Genomic DNA, 18,774 nt, shown 5'->3' with positions numbered 1-18,774 from the left:
CAAACATTGGTTAAAGTCTTTGGATGTAACTCTTCGAATGCATCTTCCACTGCTTTTATTAACTCATTCATGTTCTTTGGCATTTTCTTATGCATAAGTGATTGTATGCTCCTAAAAAAACCCAAATCTAGAATATTACAATCGGGACTATTTGGTGGTTGTTGAGTTAGAATGAATGTAAAGCCCCCTTGCCTGTTGTTTTGTTGTCAAATCGGATCATCATTTGTTATGTGAACCCTTGCATTATCTTGTTGGATGAAAATTATGGATGGACCATCACTTGGCCATTTTCTAAGAATTGCTGGAATTAATTGTTCTATGAGCATGCTCCTATAAACTTCCTGAGTAACCGAATCAGTTGGTTTAATTTCTATAGACCCCCTTGGACGGTTAATTGAATTTCTTTGTGCTGCAACCCTACTTACGAAAGGGAAAATTCCGATTTTCCCATCAAATGTTCTTTGGCCATATTGATTCCATCTAGGCCTTGCAACCGCCCCTAAAAACATGGCTTTTGGAATGAATTTTGATGACTTTCCCACCCTATATGGAATTTTTTCTTTGTGTGCTAGATAAACTCTTTGTGTCTTCTTGGTTAAGTAAAACCATTTTTCATCAATATGTATAAAGTCATACATACCTTTATACATTGGATGATGATGAATTGTATCTTCTTGAATGAGACTTAAAATCCACTCAACCCTTCTTGCCTTGTTTGCATCCGTTAAATAAGGGTGTAATGGATTTGAATGTGCCTTAATCTCCCCCCTTCGTATCAATCGCCAAACCGTTGTTGGTGCCAAGTCTAAGCATGTTGCAACATCTCTTATGCATGTACGTTCACCCATTGGTTTTGATTCAAGTACGTTTGGTGGCACTTGAACTCTTTTTCTTCCACAATTCTTGTACTTTGAATCGACAACATAAGGCTTGTTTTCTTCTTTGTTTTCAATTGCACGTTTCCATAAGTTTCGAATTGCTCTTGGTGTGTAACCGTATTTGTTTGCTATTCGTACGAATGTACCATGTGGGAGTGAGTCACTTACTTTAAGTGACAACATTTCATGTAAAATAAGATGCCTCAACTCGTTCGTAAGCCTTGTTTTACGTTGACCTTGCTGTTCTATTTGTTGTGCATCCATTTCTTGTGGTTCCTCGTCAGAACTGGAGCTTGACTGTGAATCGTATGCATTTGATCCAAAATACCAAGCCCCCTGTAGCTCATCGTCATTATCTGAAGCCATTACAAGGCTAATGATGCAAATGAGGTTGCTGGACAGTTGTTTTTGGTAATGTGAGGCTGCTGTTTGGGTTAGTTGCTGGACAGTTGCTGGACAATTGAGGCTGCTGTTTTGATTTTTATGCTTCATGCCTTAAATCAGCAGCTTAAATAAGCTGATTAGGAATTTGTAAGGTCATTTTTTTGGATATTGTACTTGTAATTATTCATTTTACTAATCCATGTATTTCTAATTTGGCCAATGCAAGGTCATGTATTTCTAATACTTCTATTACTGCTGAACATGTAATTCTAATTCCCTCCTTTTTTTTTAGAAACAAAATTGTAAACTTTCCCAATTTGAAAAGTGGTTAGTTTCCCTCCATGTACTTTCTCTCTCTACAATAAAATTAGATTTTTTTTGATTATTTAATTATATCTACAATTAATTTCTCTCTCATTATTCCAATACAATCATTACTTCCCACTATTACATATTAAAATAATACCCACTACCACCAAAGATTCTAATTTTCTTAATTCCGGTGAAATACCCAAAGTGGAAAAACATTTAGGAACGGAGGGAGTATAAGATAAGATATAATGAAAGTAATTTGTGCATAAATCAACGAGATTAGTTACCACTTACTCATTAAGCAATTATTTATTCCTAATTTGCAAGCAACAATATAGCTTATTATTATTATCATATATTCCATCTATTATTCATACAATAACTTGGGGCAAATAGTCAATGGTGAAGCCAACACTTAAAATGCAAATTGGTAAAAAGATTAGACTATATTTATTCGAGAGGCTAGAAATTTATAAGTCTTCCTTATATTTGATATCGTGTAAGTAAAAATTCAAAAGTCTAGATAGGGTTGTGGTTGACTTCGGCCACCTTTGTTACTCTGCCTATAATTATGATATACATATTTGTTTCATGTAACTAATAAAATGTACAATGCAAAGTTAGTGTGGAGGGTTTTTCTTTTTTCTGAAAGATGCGGATAAATCATACTCGTTCCCTCAAAAAGATGCGCGCAGTCAGGAAATCCTTCAACTGATACCTGCGCCTAGTAGGGATTGAACCCTAAACCTTCTGCATCACATACAAATGCTCTATTCATTGACTAACACGCACTTTTGATTTTACACTTTATATGACTTAAAAAGTTTTTATACATTTAAACTAGTCATATAAAATATTAATTAAGTTTTTACATATTTAATTCTTATATTAAATTTTTATATATTTAAATCATATATAATACAAACTTAAAAGATCCTATTATGTTGTTGAACAATTAGAGATTAGAGAAATCCCACCGCACACGGATCTAAAAACATACGGAAAAAAAAATTGTAAAAAAGGTTGAAAAATGAAAATGTAAGAAAAGAACAAAATCAAAATCCAGATTTTGAAAGATAATATTGCAGTTGGTCGGTCGCTTCAAATCCCGAAAGTGCTCCTTCGTTTCTGGGATACCCTAAAACTCTATTTTCCAAACTTCATTCTCTGCGCTATATTTTGATCCGTTTTCTTTATACATTTTTCTTATACATTTTCACTTTTTATACAATCTAATATCTTATTTTATTTATTTATATATTAAATCATATATATTAAAAAATTATATAAAGTTAAAATTATAAAAGTATATAATTAGACTATTCAAATAAAATCTCACTTGACTATATTTTTACTTAAACATTAGTCGCAATATATAAAATAAATCTAAACTGTAAATAGTGCCCATATGCAAAATTTAGCAAGTATATCAGAACGAATGAAGTACTAACTAGCCAATATATCTTTATTTTAGTCGATTTTTTTAATTTTTTGGGAGTATTATTTTTATTTTGAAAATATCTTTATTATTTTCATTAGTTCTTATTTATATGTATTTTCGCACTTTTAATCTTATTGACATAATTTAATTGTGCAAATATTAAGTGAGAATATTAAAAGAGGCAGAGGAGGAAGTAATAATTTATACGTCCAAATGTCAATGTATTAGTGATTTAGTTATTTGTAAAAAATTATTTATAAGAGAGATAATATAAAGATAAATTTTAAATTAACTGCAAAAGTTTATCTTAATCTTAAATGAAAACAACAATAATAATAATACTAATAATAATAATAACAATAATAATAATAATATAGTTAATCAATATTATTAATGTTAATCAACAATTTCTTGTTTAGTCTTTTTATATAATTTACTCAATTGTATGATATTAATTTCCTATTAGAATTTCAACATAAAACGGATTTAGACAATAATTAATTAATATTAATGTTATGTTAATACAAGTTGGCAAAATGACAATCATAAGCACATGATCATCTTATTTCCATAATTAGATAATGTTCTCTTTCTTTTGGGAAACTACACCATCTCATCTCTTTCTTCAAACTTAACTAATTAATTAATTACTAATTAATTAATCAATCAATGCATTAGCTTACGCATTGCTGTAGATTCCATCCCTTGAAAAATAGCCAGTTCATTTTCAGCCCTTCCTAGAAACATGAATTTATTTATCTTCTTTTATGTTAATTTGTATAGAAATCTGTATAATGCAAGAATTTTAAATACGTTAATATTTTAATGAAATTTTAGATTGCAAACCATAATTTATATTTTTTTTAAAATTTAAAATTGTAATTATGATAGTCTAACAATATAAATGACTGATTTTAATGATTAATTAATTGAATTTTATGTTATTTTAGTTTTAAATAACAATTAATGGAAAAAGAGGCTATTATGTACTTCAAGTAATTTCCTAAATTGATGTATAATTTTATACACAGTGTGATTTGCAGTATAATTTTCTAAATTGTGTAATTTCAATTACACTGGAATAAATGTACTTTATTTCGTAGTATAATTTACGCGATGTAATTCTAGAATTTTATCAGACAATATATAATTTTTTAAACAGTGCATTATATACAATTGTGTAATTGAAATAATTGTGATTTATTGCATCCATTAATGTATGAGTTTTTCAGAAAATATAAATTTGTAAATATGGTAAGTGTAAAAAATGCAACACAGTCAAATTTCATTAATACTAACCAATGAAAAAAGACATATGACATGCTCACAATCAAACTTCCATTTTACTATTATACAGTCAAATTAATAGAATATATGATTACAACATACTCTATCTATTTTATTTAATATATATTTTTCTTTTGTAGAAATTTGAAAATAGTTGTTATATATTTCTAATTGTATGATATAAAAAAATCTAATATGATAACAAAATACACTATGCAAAAAAATAACATAAATGATATTATTTTCATATTTATCATTTTCAAAAAGTCATTTTATATGAGACGGAGAAAATATATTCAAAAAAACTGAAACTTTAAAGTAAATTGAATTTTTTTACATCAAAAAAAATAAATTTAAGTGATAATGATAATATTAAATACTTCTAAATTCTCCACGATTTTAATATTTTTATTTTCTATCTTATTTTTCAGTTCTCCACTATTTTAACATGTTAAACTCAATTTCTTAATCTTGTGCCAAAATCAAAAGCAATGAGACTATTTGACTGAGATATAGTAGTAACTAGTAAGTCTCAAGAGCCACTTTTATAAGAAATTTGATAAGATAACCTCAAAATAAAAAATATATATGCTAATAATTATATTAATTAATCAATACATAAAACAAATTTTATAATGAGACCATTTTAAACACTAAAATTATCAAACCACATAATATAATAATAGTATATAATATTGAAGAAGTACAAAAGACTAAGAGTAAGAGTAAGTAGCTAGTACACTATAAATACTTCTCCAATGTTATTTCTCCCTTTTCCATCATCTTAAGAAAGGTTTCTGTAACCACATATACTTTGTACGTAGCCGTTTCGTATATACAATCCATGTATATATAACTTTCAAACACTACTTTTTATACCACTTTTATTCAAATCAATACTTTCACTATTTCCTATTTTTTATTTTCCTTTATGATGGGCCCGGATGACTTGGGAAGCACGGGCAGCAGCAGAAGAAGTTGGCCTGGCCCGCTCGCTCCAAGTTTCCGGGACGTTATAACAACCGGTCATGCTGACGTGTTTAGCAGCCGGAGATGGGAAGAGGAGGCGAAGGAGGAAGAAGAGTTAAAATGGGCGGCAATCGAACGATTGCCGACATTTGAAAGATTAAGAAAAGGAGTGTTAAGAAGACTAAATGAAGATGGAAAAATGGTGGAAAATGAAATTGATATTCATAAAATGGGAAGACAAGATAAAAAAATTTTAGTTGAAACTATTTTGAAAATTGTTGATGATGATAATGAAAACTTTCTTAGAAGATTAAGGGACAGGATTGATAAGTAAGTTTTATTATTATTATTATTATTGTTATTATTATTATTATTATTATTATTATTATTATTATTATTAATTACTTAATTTTTCATATGATAAAATTTGCAACATTTGATTAAAATATGATTTTTTTAGTAAACTGTGATTAATTAGATTGTTAATGATCAAAATATTCATTTTCATGTGAGAATGAGATTCTATAATCCTTGACTGTTTGTCATTACCTTAATATTATTTTGCCATAATTTAATTTGTCAATCTTGTTAAATTTATAAGTACATACTTCAATATGTTTCTACTAAAAAATAATATTTCAAGAATTATACTATGATCGAGATTTTCAGGCTAACCTACTGATTAAAGTCTTTTTTGAAAGAGCTTTTAAGTATATATTGTGGGCAAATTTAAAAGAATGGATGAAATATTTTTTGGGTGTTTCTATCCTAACATTTCTTATTTTTAACCTCTTTTTTATTACTAAAATAACATTTTAACTATATTTTAACAAATTAAAACGTTGATCAAAATAGAAATTATATATGTTAATCGTTGTATGAGAACAATCTATCTAAAAGCGCATCTTATACATAAATTAAATATCTCAATTCTCATATATATATATATATATATATATATATATATATATATAATGAGAATATAAAATCCTATTTTGAAGTTGTATCAATAAATTGAGTATTTTACTATTTGAAGTGTCATTTTTAACATTGAAAATGAGATTTTTTAAATCAAATAATTAAAAGGGAGTATTTTAAGTATGAAAGAAAATAAATGTATTAACTAATTAGTTGGGATATATATTAAGCTTAATTTAGTACCGTTTTACGATAAAATTGTCTTAAATGAAAATTTGTGGTTTGCATTATAGGCTAATTATATTATGTTAACTGAGATTTGATTTGATTATTATATATATAAAAAATAAATTGGATGAATAATATAGAGTGGGACTTGATACACCAACAATTGAAGTAAGATACGAGCATCTATCTGTGGAAGGAGATGTGCATGTGGGTATTAGAGCTTTGCCAACCTTGCTTAATTCTACCATCAACTCAATTGAGGTATCTTTCTTTTTATTATTATTATTATTTTGTAACATTTGATTATTACTCTATCTGTTTACAAGAAATTGTAACAATCTCACATTGCATGCATATTATAAAAATTTTCATACGTAATTAAATTGTGTGAATAAGATTAAAAATAAAATTTTTTTAAAAAAATATATAGATAAGAATTCAAGAAAGTGATGAGATTATTAATCTCGTAAGGAAAGAGAGATACAATTTTTGCTAATAAAAATGTAATTTTATCAAATTATTTAAAGTGAAATATTTAAACTATTTCTTTGGACTTTGGTGTCTTATCTTTTCAAATGGATTTTATAAAATGTGGTGGAAATGGAATTCATGGTAATCAGCCTACTAAATCCCGCTTATAGGAATGATCAGGGAAGGGTGGATAAAAGTTAAATCAATACCCTTATTAGAATTTTATATTATGACAATTTTACGATGCTAAGTTTATTTTCATTTTCATCCGATTAAAGATAAATATTATATTAATTACTCTAATTTTTTTAAGGGATATTCTATACGGTAAGTATCAATTATTGCAAAAGGCGAGGAGTAATAATTCTTAAAATTTTTTCCACTAAATAGTACTCAACTCTTAGAAAATTAAATACAGTAACATTATAGAGGTAAAACGTTCAATTTTCTATAAGTTTCGGTAAAAGTCATAAATGCCTCTAATAAATTCCAAATGTAAAGCCCAACTTAGCGGAAATTAAACTTGACGAAGATGTTATTGTAGTTAATTTCAAGAGTTGAGTAATATTTTGTGAAAAAAATTTGAGATTTATTAGGGCATTTATGACTTTTACGAAAATTTAACGGAAATTAAATATTTTTACTTTCATAATATTACTGTAGTTAATTTTTCAATTGTTAAATACTATTTTATGGAAAAAACTCTGAATTGTTAACGCTCGCCTCTTGCCAGAAGCTTACCATATAAAATATTTTTTTTATTTGGCTTCGTTTCTCTTCAAAAAATCAAAAATCCAACCTCTTGTACCCAAATGAGAAAAAAAAAATTTAAAACTTATGTACCCATTTGAATACCAATTCCCTCACTACATTTGATGAAATTTGATCATTGCACTAATAATCTCAAACTAGGGATCGAATTTCTGAGCTTTTGTTCAGTGAGTAGCCTGGAAATTCTTGAAATTCTCTATTTTTGAAAGTGATTTTGCTTCAACAATGGCAGGCAATTTTAGGATTAGTGAGATTAACCCCATCAAAGAAGAAAACCCTCAAGATACTCCAAGATGTCAGTGGAATTGTGAAGCCTTCCAGGTATTGAAATCTTACTTAAAATTGTATCTTTTTTCTGGGTTTGATTTCTATTATCCTGCTTAATGTGCTTAATATTTAGCATTTTTTGGACTTTTTTTTGAAAACGATGCTATATTAGAGTTCGAACAACGTGTTTCAAACTCCAATATTGCCAAGATCAAATGTATGAGGTTTTGTGACAAACAAATTAACCTATGAATGATCGATGTTTGTAGGAGAAAGAAATGCAATAAAACGACACAAAAACTTTAACGAGTTTCACCCAACTTAGGCTACATCCTCCGGTGTGTAGTATCTCTTATATTATCAAAGGAGTTCAAAGAAGAACTCTCAAATATGGAGAATTACAATAGAGAAGAGATATAGGCTAGTGATTTTGTGGATAATTACAATGTGTGAGTGATAGCTCTCTATTTATAGGAGAGATCTCACTAAGTAACATTAAGTACATTAAAACTATGAATAAATGATAATGAAACATCCCCAAGAACTTGAAGAGTCAAAAGCAACATCCTAGGAGCATCAGAGACATCGCTCGACCAAAGGACCTGGTCGAGCGGGCTACAGGAAGTTTCTGGTTACATTCTGTCTGCTCGCTCGACCCATTCTGAAGCTCGCTCGATCGAGCGAGCTGGTCAAGCGGCACTTCAGTGAGCTTCTGACAGTTTTGCTCGACTTTGCATTGTAGAGCATCTTGAATTAAACCTTTACACTTCTTCATTAAGTCCCATAACTCTCATGATTAACTCATTAATTCATTCTTTAATCATCATCATGAACCACAAATATTAAGACAAATCTTAATACACCCTATCATGACATACTTATGGGATTCCATCCCAAGAGTCACCTCATGAATGCACCCATCAAATGTGCACTCAAGTCACACCATTCATAACATTTTTTTATAATTTAATTAAAGGATTTGCTGGACAATATGAAAAAAACTCTAATTTTGATCTGGATTATGTAGTAAATTCAAAGGAACGAATAATGATGCATCCTGTATTGGGCTGCCCTTTTATGTGTTCTCTTTTTCTTGTAATCACGTATGATGAACATAGGGATCATGACATTATCTCATTAATCATTAGTCGCAATTGGTGTAATATACTTTGCTAGCTAATCACTCTTTGTATTTTGTAATTCGCTCAAATTTGCCTAAGAATAGCCCATAACCGACTATAATTCGCTTTTTTGATTTGCAATTTGCGGGGAGATTAGCGAATCACGTGACATTGGTCAATATACTCCAGGAGTATTAAACATCAAAGCTATATTGATGTTGATTAGGAATGTGTTTGATGCTTAGAGCTAGTATTGTTAAGGTAGGGACATTAATACTCAATCACAACAATGCTTTGGTTAATCATAAAAGCTCTTCCAATCATAAATTGGTATGTATGGAAAGTCATAACATTGAACATCAAACTACAATCTATTAATACATGCTACACTCAATTAATCATCTTGTCGAGTCAATTTATTGGCATAGTCCTAAGTTTTTCTATGTAACCTTTCTATGTGAGAGAGTTTTGAATGTAAAAGCTTTACTCTAGGGGACAAAGTGAGCATGTAGTATTCCAATGGTCTATTTTATACTTGTAATATTTCTCACAAGTTAGTGAGTTTTTTAATGAATATTCGTACTAGAATGTCGATTAGCTTTGCAACTAGAAAATGAGGCGTAAGGCACAATATCATGTTTTCAAATATGACGCAAGTGTATATAATTTTCAAACATATTTAATGGTACAACAAACGATTTTGTTTCATGTATAAATTGTTTTGTCAAAGAAAACTTGAGTTCATATTGGTTAAATGATTTGAAGTGGCCGTTATAGAACAAAAACATTGAATTTCATGTATGTTGATAGCAAGCTGATCAACAATGCATATTGTGTGTGCGTGTGTTTGAAGGAATGTGTAATAAATATATTGTTATTGAACAATTACCGCTCTGCTGTTAAGTGATATGTTCAATGTCAGGATGACATTACTTTTGGGGCCTCCAGGTGCAGGAAAAACAACATTGTTACTGGCACTTGCAGGAAAGTTGGATAAAGACTTGAAGGTAATCTTTATATAGAAGTATTATTTATCAGAAAAACTACGTCTATTTTGATTAATATTTATTAATAAGTTGCAAGAAAACGTAAATATTTAAGCTTCGAGGTCACATTTACTTCGTATATTTCATTTGAACTAGTTTATAATTCAGTGGCTTTTCAGCGTATTGTAATTTTCCCGTTGCGTTTGGAGACCACAAATTACCATCTCTTAGGAGAAAACTGAATATAAGCAGAAGAGAAGGTTAATGTGTCCTTGGTGATTGTAAATAAACAGGTCAGTGGGAAGATAACATATTGTGGCCATGAGTTGACCGAATTTGTTCCCCAAAGAACATGTGCGTATATTAGTCAAAATGATCTTCATAACGGAGAAATGACTGTAAGAGAGACGCTAGATTTTTCAGGACGATGTTTAGGCGTTGGGACTCGTTATGAGTTGTTGGCAGAGCTTTCTAGAAGAGAGAAACAAGCAGGAATCAAGCCAGATCCCGAGATTGACGCCTTCATGAAGGCCACAGCAATGCCAGGCCAAGAAGCTAGTCTGGTCACGGATTATGTTCTCAAGGTTTGTGATGTACAAAATGGGTTATTATTTTGCCGAATTATAACCAATGAAGGAAGAACTAACATAGTTAAATTTCCATAGATACTTGGCTTGGATATATGCGCTGATATCATAGTTGGCAATGAAATGGCTAGGGGTATCTCCGGTGGCCAAAAGAAACGTGTAACTACCGGTATTTCCCTTGCATTAGCTCATTTTAATGAATTCGAAAAAAACTTGCTATTCTTTTGTTTTTAGTGATATTTTGTTATTTTTGTCGTAATTCAGGTGAAATGTTGGTTGGTCCGGCAAAAGTTCTATTAATGGACGAAATCTCGACAGGGTTGGATAGTTCAACCACCTTCCAGATATGCAAGTATATGAGGCAGATGGTTCACATAATGGACGTAACAATGATTGTCTCACTCTTACAGCCAGCTCCTGAGACGTATGAACTCTTTGACGATGTTATCCTTCTCTCGGAAGGCAAAATTGTTTATCAAGGTCCACGTGAAGAGGTCGTTGAATTTTTTGAATTTATGGGGTTTAAATGCCCCGAGAGGAAAGGAATAGCCGATTTTCTCCAAGAGGTTACTTCTAAGAAAGATCAAGAACAGTACTGGTATAGGAAGGACCAGCCTTATAGCTATGTTTCGGTTTCTGATTTCACTTGGGGGTTCCGATCTTTCCAAACGGGACAAAAGCTAGCATCCGATCTTGTTATTCCTTTTGATAAATTCAAAGCTCACCCAGCGGCTTTGGTGAAGCAAAAATATGGTATTTCCAAGTGGGAGCTCTTTAAGGCATGTTTTTGGAGGGAATGGTTGTTAATGAAGCGGAGCTCTTTTGTATACATTTTTAAGACGACACAAATAACCATTATGTCGTTAATTACAATGACCGTATTTCTAAGAACAACGATGCATCATAAATCAGTAACTGACGGTGGAAAATACTTGGGGGCCTTATTTTTCAGTCTCATAAATATTATGTTTAATGGTTTTGCTGAACTCTCCATGACTGTTGTTCGCCTTCCGATGTTCTACAAACAGAGGGACTTTTTGTTCTACCCTGCATGGGCTTATGCACTACCCGTTTGGGTTCTAAGGATTCCGCTATCGTTCATGGAATCAGCAATATGGACTATTCTAACATACTACACTGTTGGTTTTGCTCCAGCTGCAAGTAGGTGAGACTGGCATTCGATTTTTTAATGTTATGATTGACTATGTTACTTGGACTCGGGTACTGATGTCGGATAATGGTACATGTTCAAGTGTCAGATACGTCTAAATATTCAATTTTACGCCTAAAATGAAGTGTCTAAGTGCCATACCAATGTCCGAGCATCAAGGATCAAATACGGGTACGTGAAGCAAAATGAAGAGTTGGAGTAACATAGATGATAGACGTCTTGAAAGTATACACATTACTGAAATTGCGAACATTTATATTAACTATTGCGCCTATTCTTATCTCAATAAAATTTTCCATTCAATTAGGTTTTTCTGTCAGTTACTTGCGTACTTCTCAATTCACAATATGGCGTTATCCCTCTTTCGGTTCCTTGGAGCTGCGGGAAGAACCATTGTGGTTGCTAACAATGTTGGTATTTTCGCATTGTTGATATTCTTTGTCCTCGGTGGTTTTATCATTGCAAAAGGTTCGTTTATTTACCTCCCGACATAATTTGAAGATTTCAACCATTTGTATCTTGTGCTTAAACATTTTCTAATTACCTCTTATCGTTTTGATTTTGTATAGATGATATTGGTCCATGGATGATTTGGGGTTATTACCTTTCACCAATGATGTACGGACAAAATGCTCTAGTTATTAACGAGTTTCTCGATCAACGATGGAGCACTGTAATTCTATTACTCTTTCCGCCTCTCATGTGACCCTAAATTTTTTTCGATATTCATGTTTATATTGTAGTCATGTTTGTTATTACGAATATTTATGATGCTATATACTAATGCAGCCTAATACAGACCCCAGAATTGATGAACCTACCGTTGGAAAAGTCATCCTTGCTTCGAGAGGCTTCTTTAAACAAGAGTCATGGTTTTGGATCAGTATTGGAGCTCTTATGGGGTTTTCTCTCCTCTTCAACCTGTTATATATCCTGTCCTTGACGTGTTTGAATCGTAAGGCATCCACTTAGTTCGTTTTAGTGCTGGGATTTACGAACTCGATGGAAGCTGATATATCTCTTAAAAAAATATTTTTACAGCTTATAGTGATTTGAGAACTGTAGTAATGGATGATGAAGATGATGATGATGAAAAGAAAAAGAAGACGTCTGAGAAGAGACTTAAAGATTTAGGTACGGCGCTAAATTTGCATTCAAGGAGTAGTAATTCGGATGTCAATGCTCCCAGGAAGGGAATGGTTTTGCCTTTCCAACCGCTTTCACTTGCATTCAACCATGTTAGTTACTATGTGGATATGCCCGCTGTAAGCTTTCTGTCCTTCAAAAACATCTTATAACTTCACAATAAAAAGTAGTTAAAAACAACCTGCTGTTACCCCCCGTGCCAAGTGGCTCCCGCATAGGCTTGGTTTGGGGTAGTGAAACATAATTTGCTAGTTGGTTTGCCTTTTGAATTTCGCAGTTCGCTCAAAATGGTTAAAAAAATAGCCTAATACCGACCATAATTTGCTTATTTCGATTCGCGATTTGGGAGGTAGTTAGTGAATCATGTGACATTGGTTTTGGGGCGGGGGGTGTTTGGTGTGCAGAATCTTACCCTCATAATAACATAGAGCCATAGAGGTTTTTTTTTATTGACCCTTGGTTGCAACATTATTTGCCGCGTCAAATAAATAAGAAGTGCAAATGATTTAATGACCCTTTTTAATATAGCCTTTTGAAATTGTAAACCAAAGAATTATAAATCTTTGGGTACATGAAGAATGGCTATTAAAAAATACTCCATTTGTCCTTTTGCATTCCTACAACATAAAAATCAAAATGAATGCTTTTTGTATGTGTTAGAGCAAATCCTAAGGGGCAGAGGGAGTAGATAATACGGTTAAATTTGTATTTTTAATATTGATGACTTGGCTCTTCACCAGGAAATGAAAACCCAAGGTTACGAGGATCGCCTTCAACTGCTACAAGATGTCAGTGGTGCTTTTAGGCCTGGCATATTGACAGCCCTAGTGGGTGTTAGTGGTGCTGGAAAGACCACACTAATGGATGTCCTGGCTGGACGAAAGACCGGTGGCTATATCGAAGGCAGCATAAACATATCTGGGTACCCAAAAAACCAATCGACCTTTGCTCGTATTAGTGGTTATTGTGAACAAACTGACATTCATTCACCACATGTAACTGTCTATGAGTCTCTCATGTACTCAGCCTGGCTTCGTCTTTCTTCTGATATCGACACTAGCACACGAAAGGTTTGAATTGTTATGTTCCTACTGAATCCCTCGAATGTGTTTAGTTTCTTATGAATCTTTATTCAACTATATAATAGATGTTTATCGAAGAAGTAATGGAGTTGATCGAGCTTAAACCACTAAAAGATGCTTTGGTTGGCCTTCCTGGCATTCACGGTCTTTCAACCGAACAAAGGAAGAGATTGACAATCGCAGTAGAATTAGTCGCTAATCCTTTCATTATCTTTATGGATGAGCCTACTTCAGGGCTAGACGCTAGAGCCGCTGCCATTGTCATGCGCACCGTGAGAAACACAGTCGACACTGGTCGAACAGTTGTCTGCACCATTCATCAGCCAAGCATAGATATCTTTGAGGCTTTTGATGAGGTAAAGCAAAAAGATATATTTTCCATATTATCATTTTTTTTTAAGCTGTGAATCTTTTCTCTTCATATAAATAGTATGGCAATTCGCAATATATATGTTTCAGCTTCTGCTAATGAAGAGAGGAGGTCAAGTTATATATGCAGGTCCCCTTGGTGACCATTCCAATGAACTGATTGAATACTTTGAAGTAAGTCATTTCTTATATTTCAATTTTTATGTTTTAAATACGTACATAAAATTTAAATAGTTGCATGTATCAGTAAAGACCGCCCACTTTCCGAAGTAGGCCATGTATGTTGGCATAAGTTTATACAAGTTCGAGGGTTAAGTATTTAGAACTTTTGCGTATTTTGACGAAGAAAAAAAAACCCTATGCAAAGTTTATCAATATTAAGTTCAAGCCTTCTACTTTGAATCAGAAGGGGCTCTCAGAATTGTATTGTAATATTGTTTATCTTCGACTTTGTTATCCAAACATAGTGTTAGTGCAAAAGGAAACAGAAAGCCGAAAGATATGCCATCTAGAATCTAGACGTTTGCTAGTTATGAGAAATGTTATCAATGTTGGATTCTACTGAGATTGCCGAAAACAGTTTTTTCTCTGTTCGAGTCCTGTTTTTTAATCTGTTAAAGTTTGCAGGCCATTCCTGGAGTGCCAAAAATCAAGGACGGTTATAATCCTGCTACATGGATGCTCGATATTAGTACGTCTCAAGCAGAATCTCAATTGAATATGGATTTCGCAGAATATTATGCTAATTCCTCTCTTTACCAGTATGTGCAATTTTGTTCACAAACTCTCATTCTTCATTCAAAATTGCTCGAATTGTTTTCGCTTGTTTACCGAGACATTTTTCATGACACATTAGGAGGAATCAAGATCTCATTAAAGAGCTCAGCACTCCAACACTTGGCTGTAGTGATCTCCACTTTCCAACTAAATACTCGCAGCCGTTCCATGTTCAATTTCGAGCTTGCTTTTGGAAGCAGTATTGGTCTTACTGGCGGAATCCACAATACAATGTTGTCCGTTTCATTTTGACCATAGCCATCGGCATTATCTTTGGTGTTATATTCTGGAACAAGGGACATAAAATGTAAGTTTTGATCGTCGCTCTCTCTAGCAATTCTAATACGAAAAGGAACTAACTTTGTCGAGGCTTGATTCTTAAGTGAAACTTGTTGCTCGTCTACGACCCATTTTTCGTTTCGACTTTTATTTTCGTTCTATGGAATTTAATCTTTGTATAGTTTCAGGTTTGGCCATACAAGATATATCTCTTTGTCTATCGCCAGTGTCACATGATTCACTAATTTGATTGCGAATTGCGAATCAATAAAGCGAATTATGGTCATTTTTAGGCTATTTTTGGGTCATTTTGAGTGAATCACGAATTCAAAAAGCAACTTAATTGGCAAATTTTGTTACACTGGTCTATCGATATCTTACTTAAATCACTTTGTCAAACAGATCGAAAGAACAAGACCTAATGAACTTTTTAGGAGCTATGTATTCCGCTGTACTTTTCCTTGGAGCAACCAATGCTTCAGCTGTCCAAGCTGTTGTTGCCATCGAAAGAACTGTATTCTACCGCGAAAAAGCAGCAGGGATGTACTCAGCGTTACCCTATGCCTTAGCTCAGGTAACCAAACCTGAAAGTTACACAAAATTTTTGATTATGTTTTTTTTACTTGTTCTAAACGACTTAAATCTGTTTCTTTTCTATTCTACAGGTGGCTATAGAATCGATCTATACTGTGATTCAGACATTGGTTTATGCTGTTATCCTCTATTCCATGATCGGATTTGAGTGGGAGATTGGGAAATTCGTATATTTTTGCTACTTCATAACGGCTTGCTTCATCTACTTTGTGATGTATGGAATGATGCTCGTCTCACTTACACCAGGCCATGAAGTTGCCGGAATTTTGATGGGCTTCTTTCTCAGCTTGTGGAATTTATTCGCCGGTTTTTTGATTCCTCGACCGGTATGCTATCTACAACGCAGTATAAGCTCTACTTTCCCCTTTCGCTTTCTAAATTCTTATACAGAGTAGTTGTTTTATCAATTTTCACCAATCTAAACTTTTTATATTTTTGGCTTGCGGCCAATTATGTGTCCTTTTTATTTATGTGAAATTGTAGATGATGTTTGCAGCTATGGGTCAATTGGAAACAACCTCTTTGTATCACAAGCAAGGGTAAGGTTGTGTACATCTGATCCTGCGATGAATCCTACCTAGGTAGAAGCTAATGGCATTAGGGTAATGGGATGCTGTTGTAGATTGTCATTTTATTTTCGTGGTCCATGGTGTACTATCATGTGTCACATGACACGTATTTGATATACTTGTAAATTAACGATATAACACAGCAATGTCAAATAACCAACTTAACTAAAAGTGTGGATGCAACGCAAACCCTCTTCACACTGGAGCTAAATACTCTAATTAAATGATAGGTGGATGAAATTTGAACTACACCTTTCGCCACATTGGCTCTAATACCATATTAAGAAACCAACGCAACTAAAAGCTGAAGCCAATGGTTGTAGCTCCTTGATATGTTATACTCTATCAAACAATTCATTACCCTTGTGTCACGTACTCACGTGGGGGTTATTTTCCTTTGTAACGATATGTTAGGAACCTAGATAGTATGTGATTGATGCACAAACATGTAACTATTCTGGTATTTGTTGCAGCAAATACCAATATGGTGGAGATGGTACTTTTGGGCTTCACCAGTTTCTTGGACATTGTACGGCCTCGTGACTTCGCAAGTAGGCGATAAGAACACGCTTTTGGAAATACCAGGCGCTAACAGTCAATCCGTGAAGGATTACCTCAAAGAATACTTGGGTTATGACCACGACTTCCTCCCTATCGTTGTCGTTGGACATCTTGGTTGGATCTTCTTCTTCTTCTTTATCTTTGCCTACGGAATCAAATTCCTTAACTTCCAAAAGAGATGAAGATAAAACTCGAAAGCTTTTCGATATTCTTTTGTCATCCATAATGTTCATGTTGTAAGAAAGGTAGAATGTATAGGAAGTAAATTGTGTGATTAATCAAATTAAAGGTAACAAATACAGTTGATATGTGATATTCTTTTGTTTTGGTTATCAAAAAGTTTTGCATATTGCAGTAATGCAGTTCATGTATACATCAATTGGTAGAATTCCACTTTCTATCTTTTGTTTTGCACTTTAAAATGTTCGAAACGACACTATCTTTCGCCTTATAAAACTTCCACCATCGATGTCAAATATTGTGATTGCTCTGTGTTTTCAGTGAAACTGAGCTAAACTGCTATCTAATGATCGGAAAATCTGATTATTTGATCCAACATCCGATTATCGGATATTGGATATCACTTTTGAAATTTCGGGTATTTGAATATTCGACCTTTTGCGTAGTTGGATAGTATGAAAAAGAATCATTTTGACAAAATTTGGATATTTTGAATATTCGAGTCGGATTGGATTAAATATCAAATATTTGATCAGGCTGCATGTTTCGAATCGAATATCCGATTTTGCTCACCCCTCTTTTTACATATCATTATACAATCTAGTATGTCTTCTCGGTTTATTTGCACAAGAATTAAGAAATATTAAAACCCTTAAAAAGATAGAGTAAAAGATAATGGGTATGAGTTAGGAAAAAATTAGAGGCAAAATAGATGTTTACATATTTATTTTTTACCAAAGATAATAATATAGCAAATAATTAAAAATGGTTGAATAAGTCAAATATAGCAAAGAAAAATTTTTAAAAAAAATTCGTTAATTGATTTATTTTCCATATGAGAGCCCTAGATTTTGGAGCTAGTGTTGTGTCACAATCCCACACATGCTACTCAGCATGGATATCAGTAATCGATGTAAAAGCCTTGATTGTTGGATCTACATTTGCCAAGGGAAGCATAAATGAAAATGATCCATATTTTGGATTTGATCTTTTTATTTGATATTCTCTGTTACAAATTTTACAATTACTATAATTTGTTACCTTTCAAATTTTTTTTATTGAAAATAAATAAGAAAAAACGATTTTATTGCATAGGAAAAGACATAGTAGTAGGTATAATTGTGCATTATTATCATCATTTAAATACATAGTATTATTTTTGACACTATATAAAAGAAATTTCCATATCAAAATTCTTGTTTTCATAAATATTATCATATTCTATATATTAATAGAAATGGGATTTGATACATATTGCAAGTCTCAAGGAATTTGATATATTTCTATTTTCGAACATGATTAATAACCCTTTTTTAATTTATATTCAAATATTTCTTTTACTTTTTCGTAAGTCACATTTTTTTTAATTCACTTTCATCCATTTTTTTGGTTTGTTCATATTTAATACTTCCTCTGCTTTGAAATT

The 18,774-nt window shown here is 32.3% G+C and overlaps 2 protein-coding genes across 3 annotated transcripts; one reads left to right on the top strand and one right to left on the bottom strand.

Moving 5' to 3' along the window:
* Positions 1 to 206: 206 nt before the first annotated feature.
* Positions 207 to 1,370, bottom strand: LOC130826703 (uncharacterized). The gene has a single exon (XM_057692271.1). It carries the CDS (start codon positions 1,368 to 1,370, stop codon positions 207 to 209), a length of 1,164 nt encoding a protein of 387 aa, XP_057548254.1.
* Positions 1,371 to 5,094: 3,724 nt separating this feature from the next.
* Positions 5,095 to 17,554, top strand: LOC130827222 (ABC transporter G family member 39-like). Of its 2 annotated transcripts, XM_057692880.1 has the most exons (19): positions 5,095 to 5,601; positions 6,558 to 6,678; positions 7,892 to 7,980; positions 9,970 to 10,054; positions 10,327 to 10,617; positions 10,699 to 10,789; positions 10,885 to 11,785; positions 12,099 to 12,259; positions 12,361 to 12,464; positions 12,581 to 12,746; positions 12,833 to 13,056; positions 13,678 to 14,007; positions 14,085 to 14,375; positions 14,479 to 14,562; positions 15,016 to 15,149; positions 15,245 to 15,472; positions 15,847 to 16,018; positions 16,110 to 16,364; positions 17,081 to 17,554. In XM_057692880.1, exons 1-19 carry the CDS (start codon positions 5,234 to 5,236, stop codon positions 17,348 to 17,350), a joined length of 4,365 nt encoding a protein of 1,454 aa, XP_057548863.1. In that variant the 5' UTR covers positions 5,095 to 5,233; the 3' UTR covers positions 17,351 to 17,554. The 2 variants fall into 2 exon arrangements, with proteins under 2 accessions (XP_057548863.1, XP_057548864.1); XM_057692881.1 differs by lacking the exons at positions 5,095 to 5,601; positions 6,558 to 6,678 and having other exon boundaries at positions 7,675 to 7,980; positions 9,996 to 10,054; positions 17,081 to 17,549.
* Positions 17,555 to 18,774: the final 1,220 nt, after the last annotated feature.

This window comes from Amaranthus tricolor, chromosome 11 (assembly GCF_026212465.1).
Source record: "Amaranthus tricolor cultivar Red isolate AtriRed21 chromosome 11, ASM2621246v1, whole genome shotgun sequence".
Classification (NCBI taxonomy): domain Eukaryota; kingdom Viridiplantae; phylum Streptophyta; class Magnoliopsida; order Caryophyllales; family Amaranthaceae; genus Amaranthus; species Amaranthus tricolor.
Note: the sequence above shows the minus strand (reverse complement) of the source record. Positions and strands in the feature narration are given on the sequence as shown.

Bases quoted from the DNA above. Each gene is read 5' to 3' on its own strand.
- LOC130827222 (XM_057692880.1), top strand. From the start codon at position 5,234: ATGATGGGCCCGGATGACTTGGGAAGCACGGGCAGCAGCAGAAGAAGT. The intron at 5,602-6,557 runs GTAAGTTTTATT...TGAATAATATAG, and splicing joins TTAAGGGACAGGATTGATAA to AGTGGGACTTGATACACCAA. The intron at 13,057-13,677 runs GTAAGCTTTCTG...GCTCTTCACCAG, and splicing joins ACTATGTGGATATGCCCGCT to GAAATGAAAACCCAAGGTTA.
- LOC130826703 (XM_057692271.1), bottom strand. From the start codon at position 1,370: ATGAAGCATAAAAATCAAAACAGCAGCCTCAATTGTCCAGCAACTGTC.